The 24,341-nt window shown below is 45.4% G+C and overlaps 1 protein-coding gene across 2 annotated transcripts in view; it reads right to left on the bottom strand.

The window, feature by feature from the left end:
* Positions 1-24,341, bottom strand: part of TRNAU1AP (tRNA selenocysteine 1 associated protein 1) — a 296,944-nt gene that overhangs the window by 168,157 nt on the left and 104,446 nt on the right. For both annotated transcript variants that reach the window (XR_015308501.1, XM_086957540.1), the window contains exon 5: positions 17,518-17,649. Coding sequence is in view for 1 of the 2 variants with exons in the window: in XM_086957540.1 (XP_086813666.1) it covers positions 17,518-17,649 (132 nt within the window). In the remaining variant the exon portion in view is untranslated. The remainder of the gene's footprint in view (positions 1-17,517; positions 17,650-24,341) is intronic.

Below are 24,341 nucleotides of genomic sequence, written 5' to 3'. Positions count from 1 at the left end.
TGAAGCTATTGCTCACCCAAATAAACAAACCCAATTGCAGGAAGCCAGAACCTGGCTTGCCGAACTCTTAGAACAGCTTCGCCGGATAGTTTACAGTACATATACCCAATGCAGTCATAAAGAGGCGGATAAGTCTAGTACCCTCCTAGCGCGTCTCTTACGTAATACTCCCCTCCAGCCCCAATACCGGAAATAACCCTTCCTGATGGTACGGTTATGCTTACCCAAGCAGGGATTACCCTTGCATTCTGTGCCTACTACAAAGAACTCTACAGCGCTCCTCCTGATACATTGCAGGAGCACATAGCCTCCTTTCTAAAAGCCCTCACATATTCTAAATTGACAACTGCCGCCCAAAAATATTTGAAGGCCCCTATCACTAGAACTGACATAAAAGAAGCGATCAGAGACCTCCCCTGAAATAATACACCATGGTTGGATGGACTGCCAGCTGAGTTTTACCTGGCATATGCGGATACATTGGCCCCATGCCTGGAGAAGTTATATAAGACGGCTTATAAGATGAGTACCCTTCCACTAACTACAATACAAGCATTAGTTACGCCCCTCACTAAACCAAATAGAGATCCATGTGACATGTCGGGTTATCGCCCCCTTTCATTGCTACCCACCGAGTATAAAATACTCAGTAAAATATTAGCCAAACGCCTCCTCCCCTACCTTTTCAAACTAATCCACATTGACCAATGCGGTATTGTGCCTGGTCGCAATACCTCCCTAAATGCCAAACGTCTCCAATATATTCTAAACTCTGCGACTGACCTTTCTTGTAAAATGGGGTGCATCTCTCTTGCTATGCAACAAGCGTTTGATACACTAAACTGGACATACATGTTTACCGCTATGGAAAGGTTTGGCATTCCACGCGGATACCTGAAGTGGGTAAAATTGTTGTATACTGCCCCTACGGCACAGACGAGGACTGGCACTCACATATCACACCCTTACTCAGTAGCGAGAGGGACTAGACAAGTTTGTCCCCTGTCGCCATTGCTGCTTGTTTTGGCACTAGAACGACTGCTCATAAAGCTCCGCAAAGAGGACATAGTGATGGGAATATTATTAAGGAACTCAGTGCAAATAGTTTCCGCCTCAGCTGATGACCTTATACTTTTCCTAAAAGATCTTACTGCAGACCTGGAACCTATCCCATCTATCATTTACTAATTTGCACTAGTGTCAGGGCTGACAATAAACGCTGCAAAATCACATTTTACTATATGCAATATAAAGAAAACCCAGCCCCTTTTGCATTTGGTGATTTGATGTTAACGACTGCCCCACACACTTTTAAATTATCAGATCTCTGCGGATGCAGGTCTCTTCCCGGACCTCGCTGCCCTTGTCAGTGATGGGCAGGATGGCTATTTCTAAAATGGTGATGCTCCCTTGCCTCTTAAATTTTTTCACTAATTTGCCGGTATTAATCCCCGCCAGCATATTTCGTACACTTGACACACTCCTTTCAGAACTTATCTGGGGTACGTGACGCAGAAGAGTGAGCCTGTCTAAACTACAACTGCAGTCGGAGGAGAGAGGCTTAGGTGCTCCGGATTTTCGGGCATACTGTATCCCAGCCAATTACAATGGCTCCCGCCTGATATTCCCCTATTACTTAAAACAGCCCTGCTATACTGGAGGCGGACTCTGCAATACACTAAAAGAGCCTCATCGTATTCTCCTAGCAAACCTTTGCTGGGGATGCCTACCGGGGTGTGAATGGTTTCTAATTGTGTTGTGTCCCAATGGATACAGGAAGGGGTGAAGCCAATTGGAACATTATTTGTAGATGGAAAGATGGTTGACCATGATAACTTCGCTCGCGCTAATGGGGTTCCCGCGACATTATTTCACCTCTATGCTACTATTTCTCATTATGTGAGGTGCTGCTGGTCCCCTGACGGGATTAAACCCCCTACCCAAGAATTGGTCCATGCAGTTTACCTTATGGAAGATGGACACCACCTGACCCGTTGGTTATATAGGGGTATCAGAGCACACTCAGGGATCTCACTAACTCCACTTCGAGCGAAATGGGCTGTGGAACTGTGCAAGGACCTCACGGACACAGAATGGGCGTCCATACTGACATTCCCTAGGAAAGTATCTAGGAATGCTAAATTTAAATGGATACAATATATGATTTTGCACCGGGCGTATCTCACTCCACATCGCCTTAATAGTATATTCCCAAATGCTTAACTCCCTTGTCCTCGATGTCATGAGGTTGACGCAGATCTACTTTATATGTTATGGAGCTGACTGCGATTTAAAAAATTCTGGCACACAATACGATATAGAGTACGTGAAATCACTAATACTGATGTATGGTTGACAGCAGAGAGTTGCATACGGGGTCTGCATCGGTGCCCTAAAGGGCTGAAAGTCCACTATAGATTTGGCAGACATGGCCATTTTAATAGCAAAACGCGCCATCACCATGAGATGGAAATCTGCCTCCCCCCAACATCACTTTCTTGGCATGCAGAAATGACTCGGTGGGGTACTGCAGAAAGCGTGATTATTAGACAGAAAGAATTTCGCCGTCTACGTAAAATTCCCATCTCCACTGAATGGGATCAGAAGTTGGAAGCTTTTAAGACAATATCCCAGGCCGATACTACACCTCCCACACCCACATTACCTAACTTAACCAAATCTGTCTGATATGCTATAATTTGCAATTACTTATTTCCTAGGAGCACATATAAGTACATTATTACCACTACTGTATTAAGGGAGTGATTCTCACCCTCAGTTGTAAATATCTATACATAAGAAGGCAGCGAACCGGGGGAGGGTGGTAAATCTTGTTTAAGTTGCAATAGTTTATAATTGCATGTTACAAGAAAAAGAGTTTTATAATATATGCCTGTTTATTCACAGCGGCAATTCCATTCCACTACACCTGTTGCCCTACTGTGGCGTGAAATGTAGATTTGCCTAAGCAACTTCCTATTGTCTCTGTCTAGCTGTGAATCCCAAATGCTAGCAGAATTGAAAAAACTCAATAAAAATTATGTTAAAAAATGAAAAGAAGAGCAGGCCTAGGGGGACAAGGAAGAGCAGACCTAGGGAGACAAGAAAGAGCAGGCCTAGGGGACAAGAAAGAGTAGACTAAGGGGAACAAAGAGCAGGCACAGGCAAGGGAGAAGTAGGGGAGCGGAGGCCTACAGTGAGGGGAGAAATTGGAGGCTGTAGAATAGGGGTGGCAAGAACAGTAGTAAGGAAAAGGTGGCTCGGAAAGCTGGGGACAGCAGACTCAAAATGAGGGGGACAGTAGCAAGTTGGCTTGCATAAGAGCGAGAAAGAGTCTGTTCAGTGGTTGCAGGGAAGATCCAATCTTCAAAGGAATGATGAAGATGTAGATTGTAAGGCAGGGCGGGCAGATACAGTTCACATCAGCTTAAGAAGCTGGAGCGAGAGAGGACAATCTGTTCTGAGGATAAGGTTTTATGGTAAAATAGCCCACAGAGGAGACTCGGAAAGCCCACAGATATGGAGGGGAGGGTTTTAAAAGAGGCAGCTTAACAGCTGGCTCCGGCAGGGAAGCAATGAGCTTGTAGCTGTGGGACCATATACAAGGTTCTGGTGGGGCAGGGAAAAGCAGGCTCAAGGGGGTGGCAGAAAAAGCCTGATTAGGGAAGAGCTGGCTTGGGGGAAGCAGGTAAAAGTGGGCTTAGGAGAAGAAGGGAAGTATACACCGGCCAAAGGGTGACTGTAAGCTTTTAGCCATTGACAAATTCTAGGAATGGGGCGTCCGCAAGTAGGCTATTGGCCACTACAGAAGTATCGAAGAGGTGAAAAGTGTCCAAATTTACTGTGGGTATTTCATACTTCTACTGAGCAGAACAGAACACTAAAGAACACTTCTATTATTCTCTGCTCTGAAAACGGAACCCCTGGTACCTTTCCTAATCAATCTGAAAACAGAAAATTATTTAAATTATTGAAAAGTATATTTTCATGTTAAAGAAAATATGCTTTCATGCTATGCTAAAATGTACATATTCTGTGCCAGCAAAGCTTACTGTGCTGCTGCTTGTCCTTACGGACTGTATGTGGTCATCCCATATAAGTGTGACAGACAGAGGCTTGCACTGCTCAGTTCGCTGATCACGTAGGCCACTTTGATATAAAACTCGGAAGACTGATAAAGATCAATGGACTGATTCAGCTGAAATAACAGAGCGGGAGGTCAAAATTTTGCAACAGAGCATTTGGTATTCAAGAAAGTGCAGTGAAATGGCTTCAGTCAAGTTTTCACAAGCTAAGCATACCTTTCAATAGGGAACTCTAAGGATGATCTGTAACTGCTAGAGGAAAACTGTGCAGAACAATTGGATGGTTTGTCTCTGACTGAGGCTGCTAGCAGACACAAGCTCAAACTGAGAGCTAAGCAAATGCCACTTTCGATGGACTGTTATAGTGTGGCAGACAGGACAAGTGATGAGGGTAAATAGCAAATGAAGTATCAACTCACCACGAGAGTGAGAGCAATAACAGTATCGGAAAAGGTAAACAGTAGGAACACAAGTCCCAGCAATGTTTAAATGATTGGGTGAATTTAGGCAGCGAAGTAAGAGGATCAAATAAGAAAGGCACAGGTTTGGAAAGGCATTTAGAGAAGGGCTAAGTGAGGATGAAAGAGACACACCTCAAACAGGACAACCCCTTCCATTGTGATCCACACTCTTGCTAGACTTATAGATTCTTCCTATCATTGTGGTTTCTTAGCAAATGGGCACCCCATTTTGAACACTGTCCCTTTTAAGGTGAGATTTTGACCTAATCATCTAATTCGGAAAAATGCTAGGACCCTGACTGTCCTTAAGTGGCAGAATATGGCCCTGCCTCCAGGACCCATTGTAAACCTGTAATCAATCAAAGTGAGAAGAATATCATGATGAACACATCAGTTTAAATGCAATGACCCCCTCAAATACATATGATGTACTTTCCAGGCCACTATTTATTGGCTTACTGTTGATTTGATGGTTCTGTTCACCTAGACAACCATTTTTTTCAAAGGAAGATGAGAAAAGGCCGTTGTGTTTCCAGAGCAGATTATAAAGTGTTGCAAAATGGAAACATAACAATATTTAATTACTATGAAATAGTCAGGGCGTTCCTTTGGTTTTTGGCTGCATCCGAATGGCTGGTGGCTTTAACAGTTAAGCACTTAGGATATTTTCAACACAGCAGCTTCAACAAGTAAGAGTCTGGAAATTGTTTGAAACAAGAATCTTGACTAGCATTAGTCTACTTTGGGCCACAGTGCTTAGCTAGATAAAGCTTTGTGACTCACTTTCACTTGGTTAATCAGGTAATTAAACTAACATGAATGCAATAAACCATAAGACCCAGCAATAACCTAAAATAAACAAAATTGCTTCTATTTACTTGGCATTTAAAGGTATTGGTGAAAGAGAGAGAGATGGAACCCTATGTTATTACATTATGTCATTACTATGACAATGCGATTTATCTGTGACTTTTTGAATCGCCAGCAGGTTGCACAGGATGAAGCTGATAGGTCTATTCTATGTGGTTTTGGAGGATGTGATTTGTGACAGACTCTGGGTCCTGGTGAGGAAGTCTAATCTTGACCTCATCTCATCTTCACAATCTCCCTTGGCTCCAAGTTCATAAATGGGCTCTTTTAAACATCCCTTTCCTTTGCCATAAATCCATTACTTAACAAGGGGTGGTGATGGACAGAGTTTCTGAATTAAGCAGAATACTCTCACCCAGTCAAGAGATCAGGGCTAGATCCAACACCGTTTTTTAGCTCACTGCACCATCCCAGCTCAGACCCTGGCTATATGCAAATTAGTCTGTTCCTGTCCCAGTGCATGATGGGAACAGGGCAAACCAAACTACCAAGCCAATTCTTACACTGGGAAGGAAACAAGCTACCGGGGACCGGTTTCTGGCATTTCAGCCGTCGTCGGCCCGGCTTGCTTGAATCCTGATGGTGCAATGAGCAAGGGACTCACATCTGAGTATACCCTTCCACGCTTAGGGTGGACAAAATATTTAACAACAAGTGGTGGTGATGGACAGAGTTTCTGAATTAAGCAGAATACTCTCACCCAGTCAAGAGATCAGGGCTAGATCCAACACCGTTTTTTAGCTCACTGCACCATCCATTACAACAATCATCCAGTATTTCTATCCATATAGCTTTTTTGGTGTAGTCCTGAGCATTCTTTCAACTCTTCCTCTCAGATGTTTTAGCAATTCCAAAAGGTAATAACTTTAGAATTTAAAGAGGTTCTTTCCTTTCCTGGAACCTATCCTTTGGTAGGGATTGCCATTTTCCTTATGATCCCAACCTATTCGAGCTACATTCAGCAAACAGGTTGAGTCTTTCAAAAGACAAAAAGTAATGTAGTTTCCTGCCTGTTTACCTTTTTAGTGTTATAATCCCTAGAGAGCCTTCTAAGATCAGTGTGCGCTTTATAAAAATTCACATTAATTTGAGTTCTTGACATGAAGTGCCTGATAGTTTACGTCAAGGAGCTGCTGAGGCAAAGATAAAGGTGAACTCATTGAAGAGGAATACAGGATGCTACTACAATAGACTTTTGAAAGAGCTCTTAGAACCAAGCTATGGCTGAATGGGAGGCATTGGTATTAATAGTGCCGAACTTCAAAGTCTATGCATTGTCTTAATAGGTATATGAAAGAGTAACCCCAAAATGTGAGTGACACAAGCTATGGAATGTGTCCACCACAACGTTCAGAAAGTAGCTACCCAAAAATCAATCTATTGTCTGGTTATTTTTTTAGACAATCTTGCGCCTAGATTTGAACCACTTTGGTAGAAACACAACCATCTCTATGTTTCCCAGAAATATAAGGTTCAGAGTCTCCTGAATGAGGTCTGGAGAAGTTTTCTGAAATGTTGGAGTGAAAAATGGAAGGAACTCGAGGAAGATCTTCCTTGATGTGTAGAGTAATATATCAGGGTTTCAGGACAATCCACTGTGGAAAATCCACCAAAGCATGTCTCAAGCCAGTGGCTGTTCTACAGAGAAATATCCAAAAGGCAAGGTTGTTTAGCACCAAACTAAGGCATTGTCCATCACTACCTACATACCTACTAAGCAGTAGTTAAATATTGTGGTGTGCTTCCATTGCCAGTATATAACTAAGTGAATGGCTGCATCTTAATCATCCCAAAGAACACTTTCGGCAGTAAATAGTTTCAAGGGTTAAAGTACCCTCTCATTCATTTAGAATTTAACACTCCCTAATTTTGATGAACAACTCCTCCCATCACTGTAATAGTTCCCATATGTTTTTACTGTAGTTAGGTTATGCGACTTTTAATTTTCTTTCTGACATATTGGTAGCAATCTGGACTACTGTGGGTGATTTTCAAAAAATTGGCAAATTACAGTTTAGAAGCTACGTTGGCCAACTTCTGCTCAGCCAACGCTGCTAGTCATATCTATTGTCTGATTTTTGGTTCAGCTCCCCTGCAAGAATTTGTTATGTAGCTTACATTTAGTTTCCATTTTAGCTTTTTAACTTAGCATTGTTTTCGAATGGTGGTTCGCACATATATTTCTTCATACGGGAATGTGCCATGCACAAACGTATTTCTGATAGCACTTTTAAATCTCCATGGTATACCTAAGAGCTCAGAGACCTCAGAAAAATCTGCAAAAAATTAGAACGCAGATGGAGGAAAGACTGGGCAATTAACAATAAAGAGGCATATCGCTCTGCTCTGAGATTATATAAAATATCCCTGAAAAAAGCACAGGTGGCTTTTTTTGAGAATAAAATCAACTCGGCCTCCAACTCTGCGAGAGAAACTTTCAAGATAGTTAAACAACTATTTAAGGTGCCTTCCCCTGTTAATACCCTAGATTGCTCAGAAGAAAGATGCAATCAACTTGCGGACTTTTTTGACTCCAAGATAGTAAACATCCTTGAGAGTCTTCCACAGAATCTCTCTGCGCCGGATGATAATACAGATTTGGCACCCATCTCTGGCCCCCGGTTTGACTCTCTGAGCAGTATTACTAGGGAAGATTTTTGTAAAGCCCTATCCTCCATGAAAAGTGGCTCCCCGGCCGATCCTGCGCCTATGTATGTTCTTAAGAAGATTGCAGACACGATTGCCCCAGTGGCAACAGAGCTCCTAAATGCCTCCTTTTCTTGTGGGGTCGTGCCACCCAGCTGGAAACAGACAAGGGTCAAAACCCTTTTAAAGAAACCGGGGCTTGACCCCTTGGACCTGGCCAATTTCCACCCGATTTCACTGTTACCCGGCCTAAGTAAGATCGCTGAAAAAAATGGTGAATCAGCAGCTCTCCGGATTCCTGGAAAACAATCAGCTGCTGAATATTTCTCAAACAGGCTTTCGTCCGGGGCAAGGGACGGACACAGCCCTTTTAGTGGTAGCAGAAGAGGCAAGGTGCATCTTAGATTCAGGAGGATCCGCTGTTATGATCCTCCTGGATCTAAGCGCTGCATTTGATACGGTAGATCATAAAATTCTAACACACTGTCTCGCCAAACTGGGCGTTGCAGGAACGGCCCTTAAGTGGCTTACATCCTTTCTGAATAACCGCTCTTTCAGAGTCTGGGAAGGTGGTCTGCTGTCTAAATCTACCCCCCTCCAGTGTGGTGTCCCTCAGGGCTCTTCATTGAGCCCTACTTTGTTCAACGTTTATATGGCCCCACTGGAGGAAGTAGTCGCCCACTTTGGGATTAAAACAGTCACCTATGCGGACGACACCCAACTAGTCGTCTCGCTAACCCAACAAGAAGGATGTTTGGATAATCTCTCCGCCTGCCTTGTTGAGATATTTTCCTGGATGTCCAGTTCGCGGCTCAAACTCAATGGAGCGAAAACAGAGATTATGCTCCTCGGTCATCATCTTGCATCTTTCCCTAAAGCCGCCTGGCCCTCCTGCCTAGGTGAGCTGCCCATACCAAAAGACAAAATTAAAAGTCTAGGGGTGTGGCTTGAGCCCGATCTGACTTTTAAGACACATGCACAGAAAGTGGCAGGGACCTGCTTCGGACTGCTCCGGTCAGTGCGGAAAGTTCTCCCTCTCTTGCCTCCCCAGTCCAGGACACTTCTGATTCAGGGGTTAATACTATCGAGGCTTGACTATAGTAACACCCTGTTTCTGGCAGCCCCTGAAGCCACCTTTAACATTCTTCAACGGGTGCAGAATGCAGCAGCCAGGATGCTTGCAGGTTAGTCAAGAAGATCTTCGGCCAGACCGGCCCTGAGAGCACTCCATTGGCAGCCAATACGCGAAAGAGTCATCTTTTAAGCGCTATGTGTCACCCACAGGGCGCTGCAGGGCAAAGGACCTCCGATTCTCAGGAGCCTGATATGCCCATGTAAATCATCCCGGGCTCTCCGGTCGGACCGTGGTAATCTTGCAAGGGTCCCCAGAGTTATGAAGGCACGCACAGTGGGTCGCCGTTTTTCCTTAAATGCAGCAAAAAATTGGAACTCCCTCCCCAATTGGATTCGCGCAGAACCCTGCCATCTTAAGTTTCGAAAGGCACTTAAAACTATTCTTTTTCCCAAGGACTCCTAATTATTGGTTTCATCCTCAGTTTGCTTTTTGTTCTATTTTCTGTTAGCGCTGGGACGCTTTCGGTCAGCCATGCGCTTTATAAATTTAATTTAATTTCATTTCATTTCATAGCCGTTGTCACTCTGTAGTCTGCACATTCAGTTCCAGGGTCGCAAAACTGAGAAAACAATGCCTTGTTTTATTTTCTTTTTTTTTTGTTTGTGAGAGACAACAGACAAAGTAAGACGCTGCTCTGCACCTTCGGCACAGTGTGATAAGCTTGCTGTTTTATTATTTAAACAGCGTCCATGCTGAAGTTGATGAGAAGTTAACTTTCCACATGAGTCGTCAGGGAACGATGATGTGCGCTGTGACTGAGATGCAGTTCTGCTGTAACCGAATTTCATCCTAAGAAGGAGGATAACCGTGCAAAAGAAGTGTGCAGCCCAGCACATTGAGACGGTGCATTTATTAAATGCACAGAGGCCAGCTTCCTGACATACAGTAAAAGGTATGAGGCTGGGTCATTCGGATAGGTACTCCGGTCATGCTCTCTTTAGCATAGCCAAATTAGTGATAGATAGGAGTAACCTTGGTAACATTATGAACAATAAACATGGTTGAATTGTTTGTGTTTTTTCACCACTCTAATAATGCTTTTAACAATAATGCATCTCAACTTTCTAATGATCGCGGGTCATGTTTTATTTACAAAGATTAGATATTTTCAATAAACATTTGAAAAGACATTTACGTATCTTTTCTTTGTGACACCGCGGGCATGAAAAAGTGACAAAACAACAGGGTTAGATCGGTTTCCACGATTTCCTTGGGAATCAGAGTGGTCATGCTCGGAGTTATAGGTAACATCAATAACTCAGAAAGGTTTTGGATGTGACACTTTGAGCTAGCAAAAAGACCAACATTTACTGATTTTCTAAGAAGACTCAGTCTCTACATTATGAAGTGTTTTTGTTCTAAATACACAGTCCTAAGTTCGTAGGAACCGTATAACAAAATGACATTTTGCTGTAGACGTGCCTTAGAATTGGGAGAAATAACAAGTGTATTACTACATTACTCAAATTATGGTGTGCAACAGAGAAGTAAATTGGTATCTACCTTGGGAATGGAGAAAAAGTTAGTCACTTACCAGTAACTCCAGTTCTCCAGCGTTAATATCTTTCATATATTCACATGCTTGAATCTTTCCCATTCGTCAGGCTGGGAATCCCTGTTCTTCTTAACTACCAGTAAACAATGTTAAAATGGATATAGGCCTCAACAGTGTTTGTATAGTAGCAAATTCACCACATTTAAAGTAACCAAAACGTCAGCCAATGGTGCAGAAGAGCTAGCTCTCCTATACCCCCTAGAGACTACCATAGCTCAGACATGATAGCACAAGTTTGAGAAGAGTATGTAATGAAAGAGCCTCTGACCAGGAAAGAGGGAGAGTTGCCTGTGGGTATATGAAAGATACCAACAGTGTAGAACTGAAGTTACCCATAATTAACTAATTTCTTCTTTCCCGTTAGATCTTTCATGTATTCACCTGCTTGAATTAGAATAGCAAGCAGTTTATAACCACTAGAATAAATCTAAGAAAGTGGGAAGCAGACTCACCTTTATTGAAACAGGTTTCGGAGGACTGCCAGTTCCATTTCTTTGTTGTGCCTTTTGTGTTGACAATGAGTGTAGTGTTTGTTGAAGTTGTGGCTACTCTTTAAGGTAGCTGTACGGTAGATGTCTTACAAGGACATACCAACAGAGTAGAGCAGTTGTGGCCATGCTCCTAGAAGAATGAGCTCTCACTCTTCCCTGAAGTGGACACTTGGTTTTGTTGTAACAGAGGGTGATGCAAATTGAGAGCCAAATGTGCTATCCTTTGTTTAGAGAGAGTGGACCTGGTTGGTAGAAAGACGCAAACAGCTGGTCTGATGAATATATGCTGTGTTGTCTATGTAGAACTTAATGCATCTACAACTGTCTATAAAATGCAACTATATTTCTGTTGACGTTGTTGGATTTGGAAAGAGTGAAAGTAGTATGCCAGGTTTGTTCAAGTGAAAGTCAGTGGTATACATTTATAATTTCTTCTTAGGATGCCCTTGTCTCTTTTGAAATGGAGAAAGGATTTTTTGACAATGAATGCTTGCATTTCCCCTAACCTCTTTGTTGATGTAAGTGGTAGAAGGGCTGGTGTCCGGGATATCAACGTTAGATGTGCCTTGTGGTTTGGTTCAAAGGGTGGCATCATCGGTTGACTAGAGAATATATTGAGCTCCCACAACACTGGAAGGCACTGTATAGGTTGAAATACACTCGAAAGAGTCCCTTCATAAGTTGTTCTATGATTCTCTGAGAGAACAGTGTGGATGAGGAGACTCCTGTTCTGCTGAATCTTGATATAGCTGTAAGAAGGATTAACACAGATGAATATTTCAGATGATTTTTAGCTAAATTCAACAAGTATGGGAATATTTGGTGAGATTGAATATATGTTGAATGAAACCCTTTGTCTTTTTACAAGATACAGGAACCTTTCATTTGATGCTGTATGTTTTTACAGTAGCTGATACTTGTGCATTTGCTAGGATGTCCTACCTCTGTTGGCAAATTCAAGTGGCTGAACTCTAGGTGATCAGGTACTATGCTGTCAGGTTCAATGAATTTGGGTCATGATGAAGGTTCTCTCTGTGGTGCATGTAGAGGAGCTTGGAGTGTGGTTTCTGTGGTTTTGCAGGAAGAGCAGATAGGTGCAGTAGTTTGCTACAATACTGGTGTGACCACCCCAGAGCAAAGAGGTTCAGAGGGCAGAGATCTGTCTTTGCCTTCGTCAAAAGTAAGGGTGGGTGATATATTTTGGCCAAATTCCGTTAACTGCTGCCTTGCAGAGTTTATTCCAAGGCGCAACTCGCGAACGGTAAGTTGGCAAGTGAAAATTGGCATCTTCTAGCATGATTTTCAGGAGCTTAGCATGATTTTCAGGAGCTAGGAGGAGAGCAAGCAAGATTTTGCCAAAGTGGGCAGTCACAACTGTTCGCGTTGAGTAAAACAGAAAATCTACTCGCACGGAAGCAAAGAAGCAGTGCCCTCTGGCATGCCCTGTGGTACAGCTGGAGCTGAGTTTGCAGCACGAAACATTCTTCTGACACTCAAAATCAGCACGATGTACCGATTTTCCCCCGTTCGTGGAACACCGCAGAATCTTGTGGTGTTTTCATGTAACTTTGCAGAATTCTGTGGCATGAAACTTTGCGGAATTCCATAGAGTGAAACTCCTTGAGTTCTGCCCACCCCTACTCAAACACCCTGGGATCAGGGGAAATGAAGGAAAAGCATCTACAAAGATGCTAAACCAAGTAATTGGAAAAGGCATTGCCAAAGGTCCCTCAATCAATAAGTGTTTGTTAAGCGTGACTACCCACCTGAAGGTTTCAAGGCGCTGGGGGAGTGGACTGCAGGTCCTAATGGGATCTAAGGTTCCGTCTAAGAGCCAGGTCATGAGATCCTTCCTGAATTGACTCAGCGACAGGAATAGCCTGAGGTGAAGAGGCAAGGTGTTTCATGTTTTGGCAGTGAGGTAGGAGAAGGATTTTCCTCCGGTCCTGTTCTTGCGGATCCGAGGGATTTTGGCAAGGGGCAGTTTGGCAGAGTGGAGGTGTCCCTGGTTGCCAAATCCTGCTGGGGAAGCAATAGAGGTTTTTGTTGCTCTGGGTGGCAAACAGATTGATCATCAGCCGACCACATTGTCAGAAGATGTAGTTGTCTTGGTCCTGGTGGAGTTCCCACACATCGCAGTCTGTTTGTTATTGACTGAGAACGTCTGCCTGATCATTTTGGCGTCCTGGCAGGTGTTCCATGGCAATGCTGATTGTGAAAAAGGGCCCAGTTTCACAAAAGGTGAGCCTCTCTTGATAGAGGCCTAGAAAGGCATTCGTCCAAAACATAGATGTTGGCAATCAGGATTGCCTATATTAATTAGGAGTGCTTTATCTGCTAGTCATTGTAGGAACACTTGAAGGCCCAGTCTTATAGCTGAGGGCTCTAGTAATGCTAATGTGAAACATCTTTTCTGCATCAGTCGAAAGGACTCTGGTGTACAGCTCTTGCAGCAGAGCTTTTCAGCCTTATGTCGACGCAACCTTTGTTAGCACTACTTTTTTGATGTAGGCTGGAAAGGGAGTACCTCCTACAGGTTTGCAGGGAATAGGTATCACAATAGTGCATGCTTCCGTTGTTTTGTGACTCGGTGTTGTCCCATGAGCCATAAACGCCCAGTTATTGATGGACAAGTCTTATCTGAAGCCAGCAAAAGAGAATGACACTTATGCAGGATGACATTAAGCCATACGAGACTTGTACAGTCTGACCATGACTGTACGTCGGGTAGATAGGTTCTGTGCCATGCACTGAACCTTCAGCAATCTTTATAATGATGGGAATAGATTTCCCAACTGTGTGATGAGTATCGCTCTCAATAACTGAATCTTCGTGCAGTTCTAAAGAAGAATTATCTTTGTTGAGCGTGAGCCACAAACTCTGACAGAGACTGATGCAGGTAACCATAGAAGCCTTTGTCTCTTCCTTTGATTTTACTAGCCAGTTGCCCAGGTATGGGTACAATTGGTGTCCTTGTTGTCTAAGGGAAACAGCAACCGAGGCTAGGTATTTGGTGAAAATAGAAAGTGCTGATTTGAGGCTGAATGGAAGTTTCTTGAATTGGTAGTGCTGACCTGCCACTGAAAAGCAGAGCTACTTCCTCGGCTTTTGGTAGATGAGAACACGGAAACAAGGATTGAGAAGGTCCAGAGACATCAGGTATTTCCTTCCTGGATCACCATTAGGACTTGAAAAGATTTCTTTTTAGTAACGTGTTCAGTTGCCTGAGGATTAGCATTGGTCTCCATTGCCTTGTTGCCCGTTGTTTAATCACGAAGAATCTGGAATAAAATCCATGGTTTGGGGACCTTCTCTATCGCTCCCTTGAGGGGGAGAAAGAGAATTTCCCATTGCAGCTCCCTGTAATGGAGATGATGTACCTTATGAGGGCTGACAGGTGGTCTCTGTACAAATTCTGACATATGTCCTGTCTGTACCGTGTGCTGCAACCATTGAAAAAGGGTAATCCTCCTCCCTACTTTTTGCGAATCAGCTAGAAGGGGGACATCTTCAGAGAGTCAAAGTGACTCCCGATTTGGGTTGGAGCACGTTTGGGAGGGCCTCCTCTTCAGTTCAGATCTTCCATATCCTTGCCTTTAGTTGTGGTTGGGGGTATGTCCTTTGTCATGACTGATTTGCAGTTGGGGATATTATTGTCAATCTTAATTTCAAAATGGACTGAAACCTCCCCTGTAGGCCTGGGACACAGTAGAGTCACAAAAAGTGGCTGAGCAGTAGTGCAATAGTCCTAGTGATTTTGATGTATCTGTCTTGATACTTTGGAAGGCTTCATCCACATGCTTCCCAAACAGGGCGAGTCCATCAAAGGGCATGTCAAGGATCTTTGAGTGTACCATGGGCGGAAGGCTATGGATCTGAGACACCCTTGGTTTCTCAAAGCTTCTCCTAGTTGGACGAAACCTTCATTCGAAACATCCATGGCTGCATTAGTGATGGCTGGTGATGTTATTTACCCTTTCCTGTGAATCGACTTAGCAGCCTCTCTTTTATCCTCTGGGATGATATCAAGCAGTAGAGAGATGTCAAGCCGAATTTGTCGAGCATATCATCCTAAAATTGCTAACGCATTTGCAACCTTAATTGAATGTTGCCACCATCAAACTCATCCTGCAGCCAAAAATATCTATTTACCTGCTGTCTCCGTCTGCAGGAAAAGACAATGTTATAATAGGGTTCTTAGATCTACATCGGGCTACTGGTGCAATCACAAGAGTCCAGATTTGGGTGGACAGTAAGTCAGGCTGGGGAAATATACCTCTTATCCAGTCATGTTATTATTACTGGAACTAAGGCTGGAGTCTTAATTCGTTTTTCCTTCCCACCACACAAAATCAAGTAAGGATTTTTGATATTTAGTGGCTGTTATTTAAAAATCGTAAAGGAAGCATTGTTATTCTATCGAAGTAGGTGGTAAATTGAACTTTTTTAGTAGCTCACTCCATCAGAGCATGAAAGCGAGCTATATAATCTGGGGGGTGGACTTGGCTGACTGGGCAGGTTATCATTCTCTTTGGGAATGAGGTACTCTTCTCATTCATCGTTATTTCTGATATTTGTCAGAAAAGCTGTTTATTGATAGGGTTGCTGACAACGTCAAAGATATCATCATTGAGTATGTCTACATCGATGGCAGAAGGAGTGACATTCTTGGAGTGTTTTTCAATGGTGTAGTCTCCTACGGTGTTGGCAGTGCTGGTGTAATCGACGGGATAGATGTTGACAAGATTTTCTTCATGGTATTCTTTGAAGATGGGGTTTCTGGGTAAGGTCTTTTTTCTTCAATGATGGCTGTTCCTCAAGAAGAAGGATATTTGTGCACAGTTTCTTTACACAGAAAGGCATTCTTCTTTTCTAGAGTGTCCAGGTTTTTTTCTGTGAGGAGGTGACCGCAGGCACTTGAAGAAATAAGCCAAATTCAGGAAACTCTACAGGTCTCCTTTTTTTAGTGCCTTCGTGGAAGTGCTTGGTCGGGCACCTTTTAATTAATCATACCCAGAAAAGGGGGCATCACAATTAGAAGGAGGGTGTTTTTTAATACTTTTTCTAGCAGATATAGTGCCAACCTCCTCTCCTTGAGTTTCGGAAGGAAATGTCTTACAAAACTAGGACAACGGTAGTAAATACATTGGTTATGTGAATCATCAGTGTAAATGTTTTAATGTTCAAAGGCAGAACAGGATTTGAATAAAGATTTTTTTCTCTCTGTCAGTCATGGTGACAGTTAGCGATAGAGAAGTATAGGGTCTCCCTGGTTGAGAGAAAAAGAATTTACCCTAAAACAACTCACATTATTCAGGGGGCTGTAGGTGGGACTGCTTGATACACCAGAAAAGGTAACCGGATATGGGCAGTGAGAGATTACAACAGAGCTCTACTTGAACTTTATGAACGAAATCTAGTAGATATCTGAACTATGTTGGCATCGGGGAGTGAGATTTGGGGGGGGGAGAAGAGCTGGCACTTCCACACCATTGGCAGAAGTTTGAGATGCTTTAAAGGAGGTAGATATGCTCCCAAACAAACACTGTTGTTGAAGCTGCTAGATATTTTAACACTGTTTAATGCTATTTGAGAGTACTGATGTTTCATAGTTTGATAACGGAATTATTCAAGCATGAAAGATCCAATACTGGAGAAGGGTTGATTATATTGGTCAAACATCTGCTTCATATTAACAGGGTGGATTGTCTGTTCTCACAATAGCTATAGAATTAAGGGCTACAGAGAAGGGCAGAGTGTTTCTGTAATGTGCTAGAAAAGGTTTGGAGAAGGATTAAGTGTTTTTATCACATCTTTGCTGCAGAACAGAAGTAGCCTTGAGGAAAGTATACATGCTCTTATTACAGATCTGCCATTGTAAAGCATGGGGAGGGAAGAGAGGGGCTATGAAGTAATTTTTCTGAGACAGGATAGAACTATTTAGAAAATATGGGGCTTTGGAGAAAGGTAGGATTTTCAGTCATCTATTCTTGGAACAGAAGAGTCTGTGGAAAGGGATTCAGGGCTTAGTGTGGTGTCTACCAAGGATCAGAGATTTGAGTTCAACCAAGAGACCTACTTTCTGAGGAGTTGGCAGAATCATAGGACAAACCACAAAGAAGTTATCAAAGAGTTGGAGCAGGCACAAAGAAATTATGGTGAGATGCTATCAGGGGAAAAACACAGAAAAGACAGAGAGGAGCACAAACATTCATTAAGAAAAAAAGACTAGGAGCAGAGCGTCAGGTTGTGAAAGTTGGGAACAGAAGCTTACCTGGAGACTCCAGATTGGTCCACAACAACTTTGCCTCCTCTACATGATGGGTAAACTTTAACAAAGAAATTGTAGAGCATCTCATTGTCCACATCAGATGTCAGGTCTCCAACAAACAGGGAATATTCTTGGCTGAAAGCAGTAGGAAGTTGTCTGATTAGAAGGGTTTAAAGAATTATTTGAGACACATCACCAGACTAATTCAGACATGTCCTAGGCTGCTTTGTTAATTTTGCTTCAATATTTTACATGGTCCTATTTCTTGGGGACAATAGAAAAAAGGAAAAGGAATTGCAATTGGATAGGCAAGCACCCTGTGCTTCTGAATTTCTGTTGTGCTAGATGGTCAAAAAGCACCCTGTCCAAGAGCTGATGGATGGCTGCCCCTAGAGATGAAAGAGCAGAAGTTACTACTATGAGGAACTTGCTTTGTCTCTTATATTGCCACTCCTCAAGATTTCCAACTAACTTGTCACCACAGATTGCCAAGTATGATTAAACAATGGAGCTAAAATAGCAAAGGATTGTTACCAAGTTTTAAGCAGTCAGGTTTACATAGGGCAACCTCTCTTTTGTATCTGTTTTCCAGATGAAAGCATTTACATGAAGTGCAATTTGCAAGGAGCAGTGAAAGTTGATGCTTTGGAGGTTTTCTGATAGACGCATGCTTTTGTAATGCCCTAAAACCATCTAACCTTAAATGGATTATGGCTGTAACTCATTTTGGGGTGTATGCAATTTGTCTAGTGTGTTTGCCAAGAGAAGACCTAAATTCATGAAAAGACTACACCTGTCTTATACACAAATAAAAACAATATAGAATGTACATTGATGAGACACTCCAGCAAGAATAAAGACACATTCTAAGGACAGATGGAAAGAACAGTCAACTTTTGAAATACAAAAATAAGATCTCCATTTCACCAAATCCTTCTGGTTATTTGTGTAAAGTTTTTGGGCTCATATACCCACATTTGATCATGCCTAAATTCCACCAACAGTCATTTAAGTAAGAGACACATGAAACAAGCATTGGAAATGCAATAGGTCTCGCATTATTAAAGTTTGAGCAGTTGGCATTGAAAATGGCAATGTTGTTAGTGCTAGTTATGGAATTGCAATTATACTGAAATACAATCACATGTAATGCGTAGGTGTATTAAAAAGTTAAATGATAGATAATGTTGTTGAAGAAGTAGTGTCTGTTAGGAAATCTTTGTGGTGAAGTGGGAATGAGGACTCTTAGGAGGCGGTTCATTAGAAGTGAATACGTTTTTTATGCCATGCCTCAAATTCACTCTAGTGGGTTTTTTACACACAATTTTTGCCAAGTAAAGCCGGGTGAAATTTGTACAGAGAAGTAACATGCCAAGGTTTGCAACTCGGAAGAAATATCCATAAAATTAAGTGCGGTACAGGAAGATGGGTGTATATCATGGATAGAAAAATAATAGATACACTCAAGAGTTTCAAATAATCTGACAAAGTGCAGGATCAGATTTAGGAAGCACAACAAGCAGGAAGGCACAATAATGCAGGAAGGAAGAGGAAAAAATGGAAAATGTGCTGAGTTTTCCATAATGAAAGAATTTCCATGCCGCAAAAGCAGAAAGACAGTAACTCGTGCCTAAAATATGTAAAAGAAAGAAGCCAGGATATAGAAATTAATTTGTATCTATCTAGTTGGTGTTGAAGAATGATTTTACTGGTTTAGTGGTATGCACATTTGCATAGTTTGCTTTTGTGTAATTAAACAGAAATCCACAAAACAAAATCACAAAATTACACGAAATGCAGAACCAGTATTTAGTACTATAGTATGCATGAAATGCATCCATGTATCTATTTTGAGAGGAAGGATGCATCATTGAATCTATGTTGACAGCACAGATACATTTGAAACCGAACAAGCACTGGCGTTGCCAATAGGTCTCGCAGTAGGAAAGTTGGAGCTATTGGTTTTGTAAATGACAAAGCCCTTTATGTATTTAAAATGATAACCAAAGTGAAAGGCATTGTTATTTGCAATTGTAATGGCTCCAACTGTCGTACTGCGAGACCTATTGGCAACGTGAGTGGTTTTCCGTGTGTGAGTGGCGTTGCGTGTGTGAGTGGCGTTGCCTGTGTGAGTGGCGTTGCCTGTGTGAGAGGCGTTGCATGTGTGAGTGGCGTTGCATGTGTGAGTGGCGTTGCATGTGTGAGTGGCGTTGCATGTGTGAGTGGCGTTGCATGTGTGAGTGGCGTTGCATGTGTGAGTGGCGTTGCATGTGTGAGTGGCGTTGCATGTGTGAGTGGCGTTGCATGTGTGAGTGGCGTTGCGTAGTTGCGTGGCGTTGCGTAGTTGAGTGGCGTTGCGTAGTTGAGTGGCGTTGCGTAGTTGCGTGGCGTTGCGTAGTTGCGTGGCGTTGCGTAGTTGAGTGGCGTTGCGTAGTTGAGTGGCGTTGCGTAGTTGCGTGGCGTTGCGTAGTTGCGTGGCGTTGCGTAGTTGCGTGGCATTGCGTAGTTGCGTGGCGTTGCATAGTTGCGTGGCGTTGCGTAGTTGCGTGGCGTTGCGTAGTTGCGTGGCGTCGCGTAGTTGCGTGGCGTAGTTGCATGGCGTTGCGTGGCGTTGCGTAGTTGCGTGGCGTTGCGTGGTTGAGTGGCGTTGCGTGGTTGAGTGGCGTTGCGTGGTTGAGTGGCGTTGCGTGGTTGAGTGGCGTTGCATGTGTGAGTGGCGTTGCATGTGTGAGTGGCGTTGCATGTGTGAGTGGCGTTGCATGTGTGAGTGGCGTTGCATGTGTGAGCGTTGCGTAGATGAGGTGCGTTGCGTAGTTGAGTGGCGTTGCGTAGTTGAGTGGCGTTGCGTAGTTGAGCGGCGTTGCGTAGTTGAGTGGCGTTGCGTAGTTGAGTGGCGTTGCGTAGTTGAGTGGCATTGCGTGGCGTTGCGTAGTTGAGTGGCATTGCGTAGTTGAGTGGCGTTGCGTAGTTGAGTGGCGTTGCGTAGAGTGGCGTTGCGTAGTTGAGTGGCGTTGCGTAGTTGAGTGGCATTGCGTAGTTGAGTGGCGTTGCGTAGTTGAGTGGCGTTGCGTAGTTGAGTGGCGTTGCGTAGTTGCGTGGCGTTGCGTAGTTGCGTGGCGTTGCGTAGTTGCGTGGCGTTGCGTAGTTGCGTGGCGTTGCGTAGTTGCGTGGCGTTGCGTAGTTGCGTGGCGTTGCGTAGTTGCGTGGCGTTGCGTAGTTGCGTGGCATTGCGTAGTTGCGTGGCGTTGCGTAGTTGCGTGGCGTTGCGTGGTTGAGTGGCGTTGCATGTGTGAGTGGCGTTGCATGTGTGCGTAGTTGAGTGGCGTTGCGTGGTTGAGTGGCGTTGCATGTGTGAGTGGCGTTGCATGTGTGAGTGGCGTTGCATGTGTGAGTGGCGTTGCATGTGTGAGTGGCGTTGCATGTGTGAGCGTTGCGTAGTTGAGTGGCGTTGCATGTGTGAGCGTTGCGTAGTTGAGTGGCGTTGCATGTGTGAGTGGCGTTGCATGTGTGAGTGGCGTTGCATGTGTGAGTGGCGTTGCATGTGTGAGTGGCGTTGCATGTGTGAGTGGCGTTGCGTAGTTGAGTGGCGTTGCGTAGTTGAGTGGCGTTGCGTAGTTGAGTGGCGTTGCGTAGTTGAGTGGCGTTGCGTAGTTGAGTGGCGTTGCGTAGTTGCGTTGCGTTGCGTTGCGTAGTTGAGTGGCGTTGCGTAGTTGAGTGGCGTTGCGTAGTTGAGTGGCGTTGCGTAGTTGAGTGGCGTTGCGTAGTTGAGTGGCGTTGCGTAGTTGAGTGGCGTTGCGTAGTTGCGTGGCGTTGCGTAGTTGCGTGGCGTTGCGTAGTTGCGTGGCGTTGCGTAGTTGAGTGGCGTTGCGTAGTTGAGTGGCGTTGCGTAGTTGCGTGGCGTTGCGTAGTTGCGTGGCGTTGCGTAGTTGAGTGGCGTTGCGTAGTTGAGTGGCGTTGCGTAGTTGAGTGGCGTTGCGTAGTTGAGTGGCGTTGCGTAGTTGAGTGGCGTTGCGTAGTTGCGTGGCGTTGCGTAGTTGCGTGGCGTTGCGTAGTTGCGTGGCGTTGCGTAGTTGAGTGGCGTAGCGTAGTTGAGTGGCGTTGCGTAGTTGCGTGGCGTTGCGTAGTTGCGTGGCGTTGCGTAGTTGCGTGGCGTTGCGTAGTTGCGTGGCGTTGCGTAGTTGTGTGGCGTTGCGTGGTTGAGTGGCGTTGCATGTGTGAGTGGCGTTGCATGTGTGAGTGGCGTTGCATGTGTGAGTGGCGTTGCATGTGTGAGTGGCGTTGCATGTGTGAGTGGCGTTGCATGTGTGAGTAGCGTTGCATGTGTGAGAGGCGTTGCGTAGTTGAGTGGCGTTGCGTAGTTGAGTGGCGTTGCGTAGTTGAGTGGCGTTGCGTAGTTGAGTGGCGTTGCGTAGTTTAGTGGCATTGCGTAGTTGAGTGGCGTTGCGTGGCGTTGCGTAGTTGCGTGGCGTTGCGTAGTTGAGTGGCGTTGCGTAGTTGAGTGGCGTTGCGTAGTTGAGTGGCGTTGCGTAGTTGAGTGGCGTTGCGTAGTTGAGTGGCGTTGCGTAGTTGAGTGGCGTTGCGTAGTTGAGTGGCGTTGCGTAGTTGCGTGGCGTTGCGTAGTTGCGTGGCGTTGCGTAGTTGCGTGGCGTTGCGTAGTTGCGTGGCGTTGCGTAGTTGCGTGGCGTTGCGTAGTTGCGTGGCGTTGCGTGGCGTTGCGTAGTTGAGTGGCGTTGCGTAGATGAGTGGCGTTGCGTAGATGAGTGGCGTTGCGTAGTTGCGTGGTGTTGCGTGGCGTTGCGTAGTTGTGTGGCGTTGCGTAGTTGCGTGGCGTTGCGTAGTTGAGTGGCGTTGCGTAGTTGCGTGGCGTTGCGTAGTTGCGTGGCGTTGCGTAGTTGTGTGGCGTTGCGTGGTTGAGTGGCGTTGCATGTGTGAGTGGCGTTGCATGTGTGAGTGGCGTTGCATGTGTGAGTGGCGTTGCATGTGTGAGTAGCGTTGCATGTGTGAGTGGCGTTGCATGTGTGAGCGTTGCGTAGTTAAGTGGCGTTGCGTAGTTGAGTGGCGTTGCGTAGTTGAGTGGCGTTGCGTAGTTGAGTGGCGTTGCGTAGTTGAGTGGCGTTGCGTGGCGTTGCGTAGTTGAGTGGCGTTGCGTAGTTGAGTGGCGTTGCGTAGTTGAGTGGCGTTGCGTAGTTGAGTGGCGTTGCGTAGTTGCGTGGCGTTGCGTAGTTGCGTGGCGTTGCGTAGTTGCGTGGCGTTGCGTGGCGTTGCGTAGTTGCGTGGCGTTGCGTAGTTGAGTGGCGTTGCGTAGTTGAGTGGCGTTGCGTAGTTGCGTGGCGTTGCGTAGTTGAGTGGCGTTGCGTAGTTGCGTGGCGTTGCGTAGTTGCGTGGCGTAGTTGCGTGGCGTTGCGTAGTTGCGTGGCGTTGCGTAGTTGCGTGGCGTTGCGTGGCGTTGCGTAGTTGCGTGGCGTTGCGTGGCGTTGCGTAGTTGAGTGGCGTTGCGTAGATGAGTGGCGTTGCGTAGTTGAGTGGCGTTGCGTAGTTGAGTGGCGTTGCGTAGTTGAGTGGCGTTGCGTAGTTGAGTGGCGTTGCGTGGCGTTGCGTAGTTGAGTGGCGTTGCGTAGTTGAGTGGCGTTGCGTAGTTGAGTGGCGTTGCGTAGTTGAGTGGCGTTGCGTAGTTGCGTGGCGTTGCGTAGTTGCGTGGCGTTGCGTAGTTGCGTGGCGTTGCGTGGCGTTGCGTAGTTGCGTGGCGTTGCGTAGTTGAGTGGCGTTGCGTAGTTGAGTGGCGTTGCGTAGTTGCGTGGCGTTGCGTAGTTGAGTGGCGTTGCGTAGTTGCGTGGCGTTGCGTAGTTGCGTGGCGTAGTTGCGTGGCGTTGCGTAGTTGCGTGGCGTTGCGTAGTTGCGTGGCGTTGCGTGGCGTTGCGTAGTTGTGTGGCGTTGCGTGGTTGAGTGGCGTTGCATGTGTGAGTGGCGTTGCATGTGTGAGTGGCGTTGCATGTGTGAGTGGCGTTGCATGTGTGAGTGGCGTTGCATGTGTGAGCGTTGCGTAGTTGAGTGGCGTTGCGTAGTTGAGTGGCATTGCGTAGTTGAGTGGCGTTGCGTAGTTGAGTGGCGTTGCGTAGTTGAGTGGCGTTGCGTAGTTGAGTGGCGTTGCGTAGTTGAGTGGCGTTGCGTGGCGTTGCGTAGTTGCGTGGCGTTGCGTAGTTGAGTGGCGTTGCGTAGTTGAGTGGCGTTGCGTAGTTGAGTGGCGTTGCGTAGTTGCGTGGCGTTGCGTAGTTGCGTGGCGTTGCGTAGTTGCGTGGCGTTGCGTAGTTGCGTGGCGTTGCGTGGTTGCGTGGCGTTGCGTAGCGTTGCGTGGTTGAGTGGCGTTGCATGTGTGAGTGGCGTTGCATGTGTGCGTAGTTGAGTGGCGTTGCGTGGTTGAGTGGCGTTGCATGTGTGAGTGGCGTTGCATGTGTGAGCGATGCGTAGTTGAGTGGCGTTGCATGTTTGAGCGTTGCGTAGTTGAGTGGCGTTGCATGTGTGAGTGGCGTTGCATGTGTGAGTGGCGTTGCATGTGTGAGTGGCGTTGCATGTGTGAGTGGCGTTGCATGTGTGAGTGGCGTTGCGTAGTTGAGTGGCGTTGCGTAGTTGAGTGGCGTTGCGTAGTTGAGTGGCATTGCGTAGTTGAGTGGCGTTGCGTAGTTGAGTGGCGTTGCGTAGTTGAGTGGCGTTGCGTAGTTGAGTGGCGTTGAGTGGCGTTGCGTAGTTGCGTGGCGTTGCGTAGTTGCGTGGCGTAGTTGCGTGGCGTTGCGTAGTTGCGTGGCGTTGCGTAGTTGCGTGGCGTTGCGTAG

The sequence above is a fragment of the Lissotriton vulgaris genome, chromosome 2_1, assembly GCF_964263255.1.
Source record: "Lissotriton vulgaris chromosome 2_1, aLisVul1.2, whole genome shotgun sequence".
NCBI classification, from domain to species: Eukaryota; Metazoa; Chordata; class Amphibia; order Caudata; family Salamandridae; genus Lissotriton; species Lissotriton vulgaris.
Note: the sequence above shows the minus strand (reverse complement) of the source record. Positions and strands in the feature narration are given on the sequence as shown.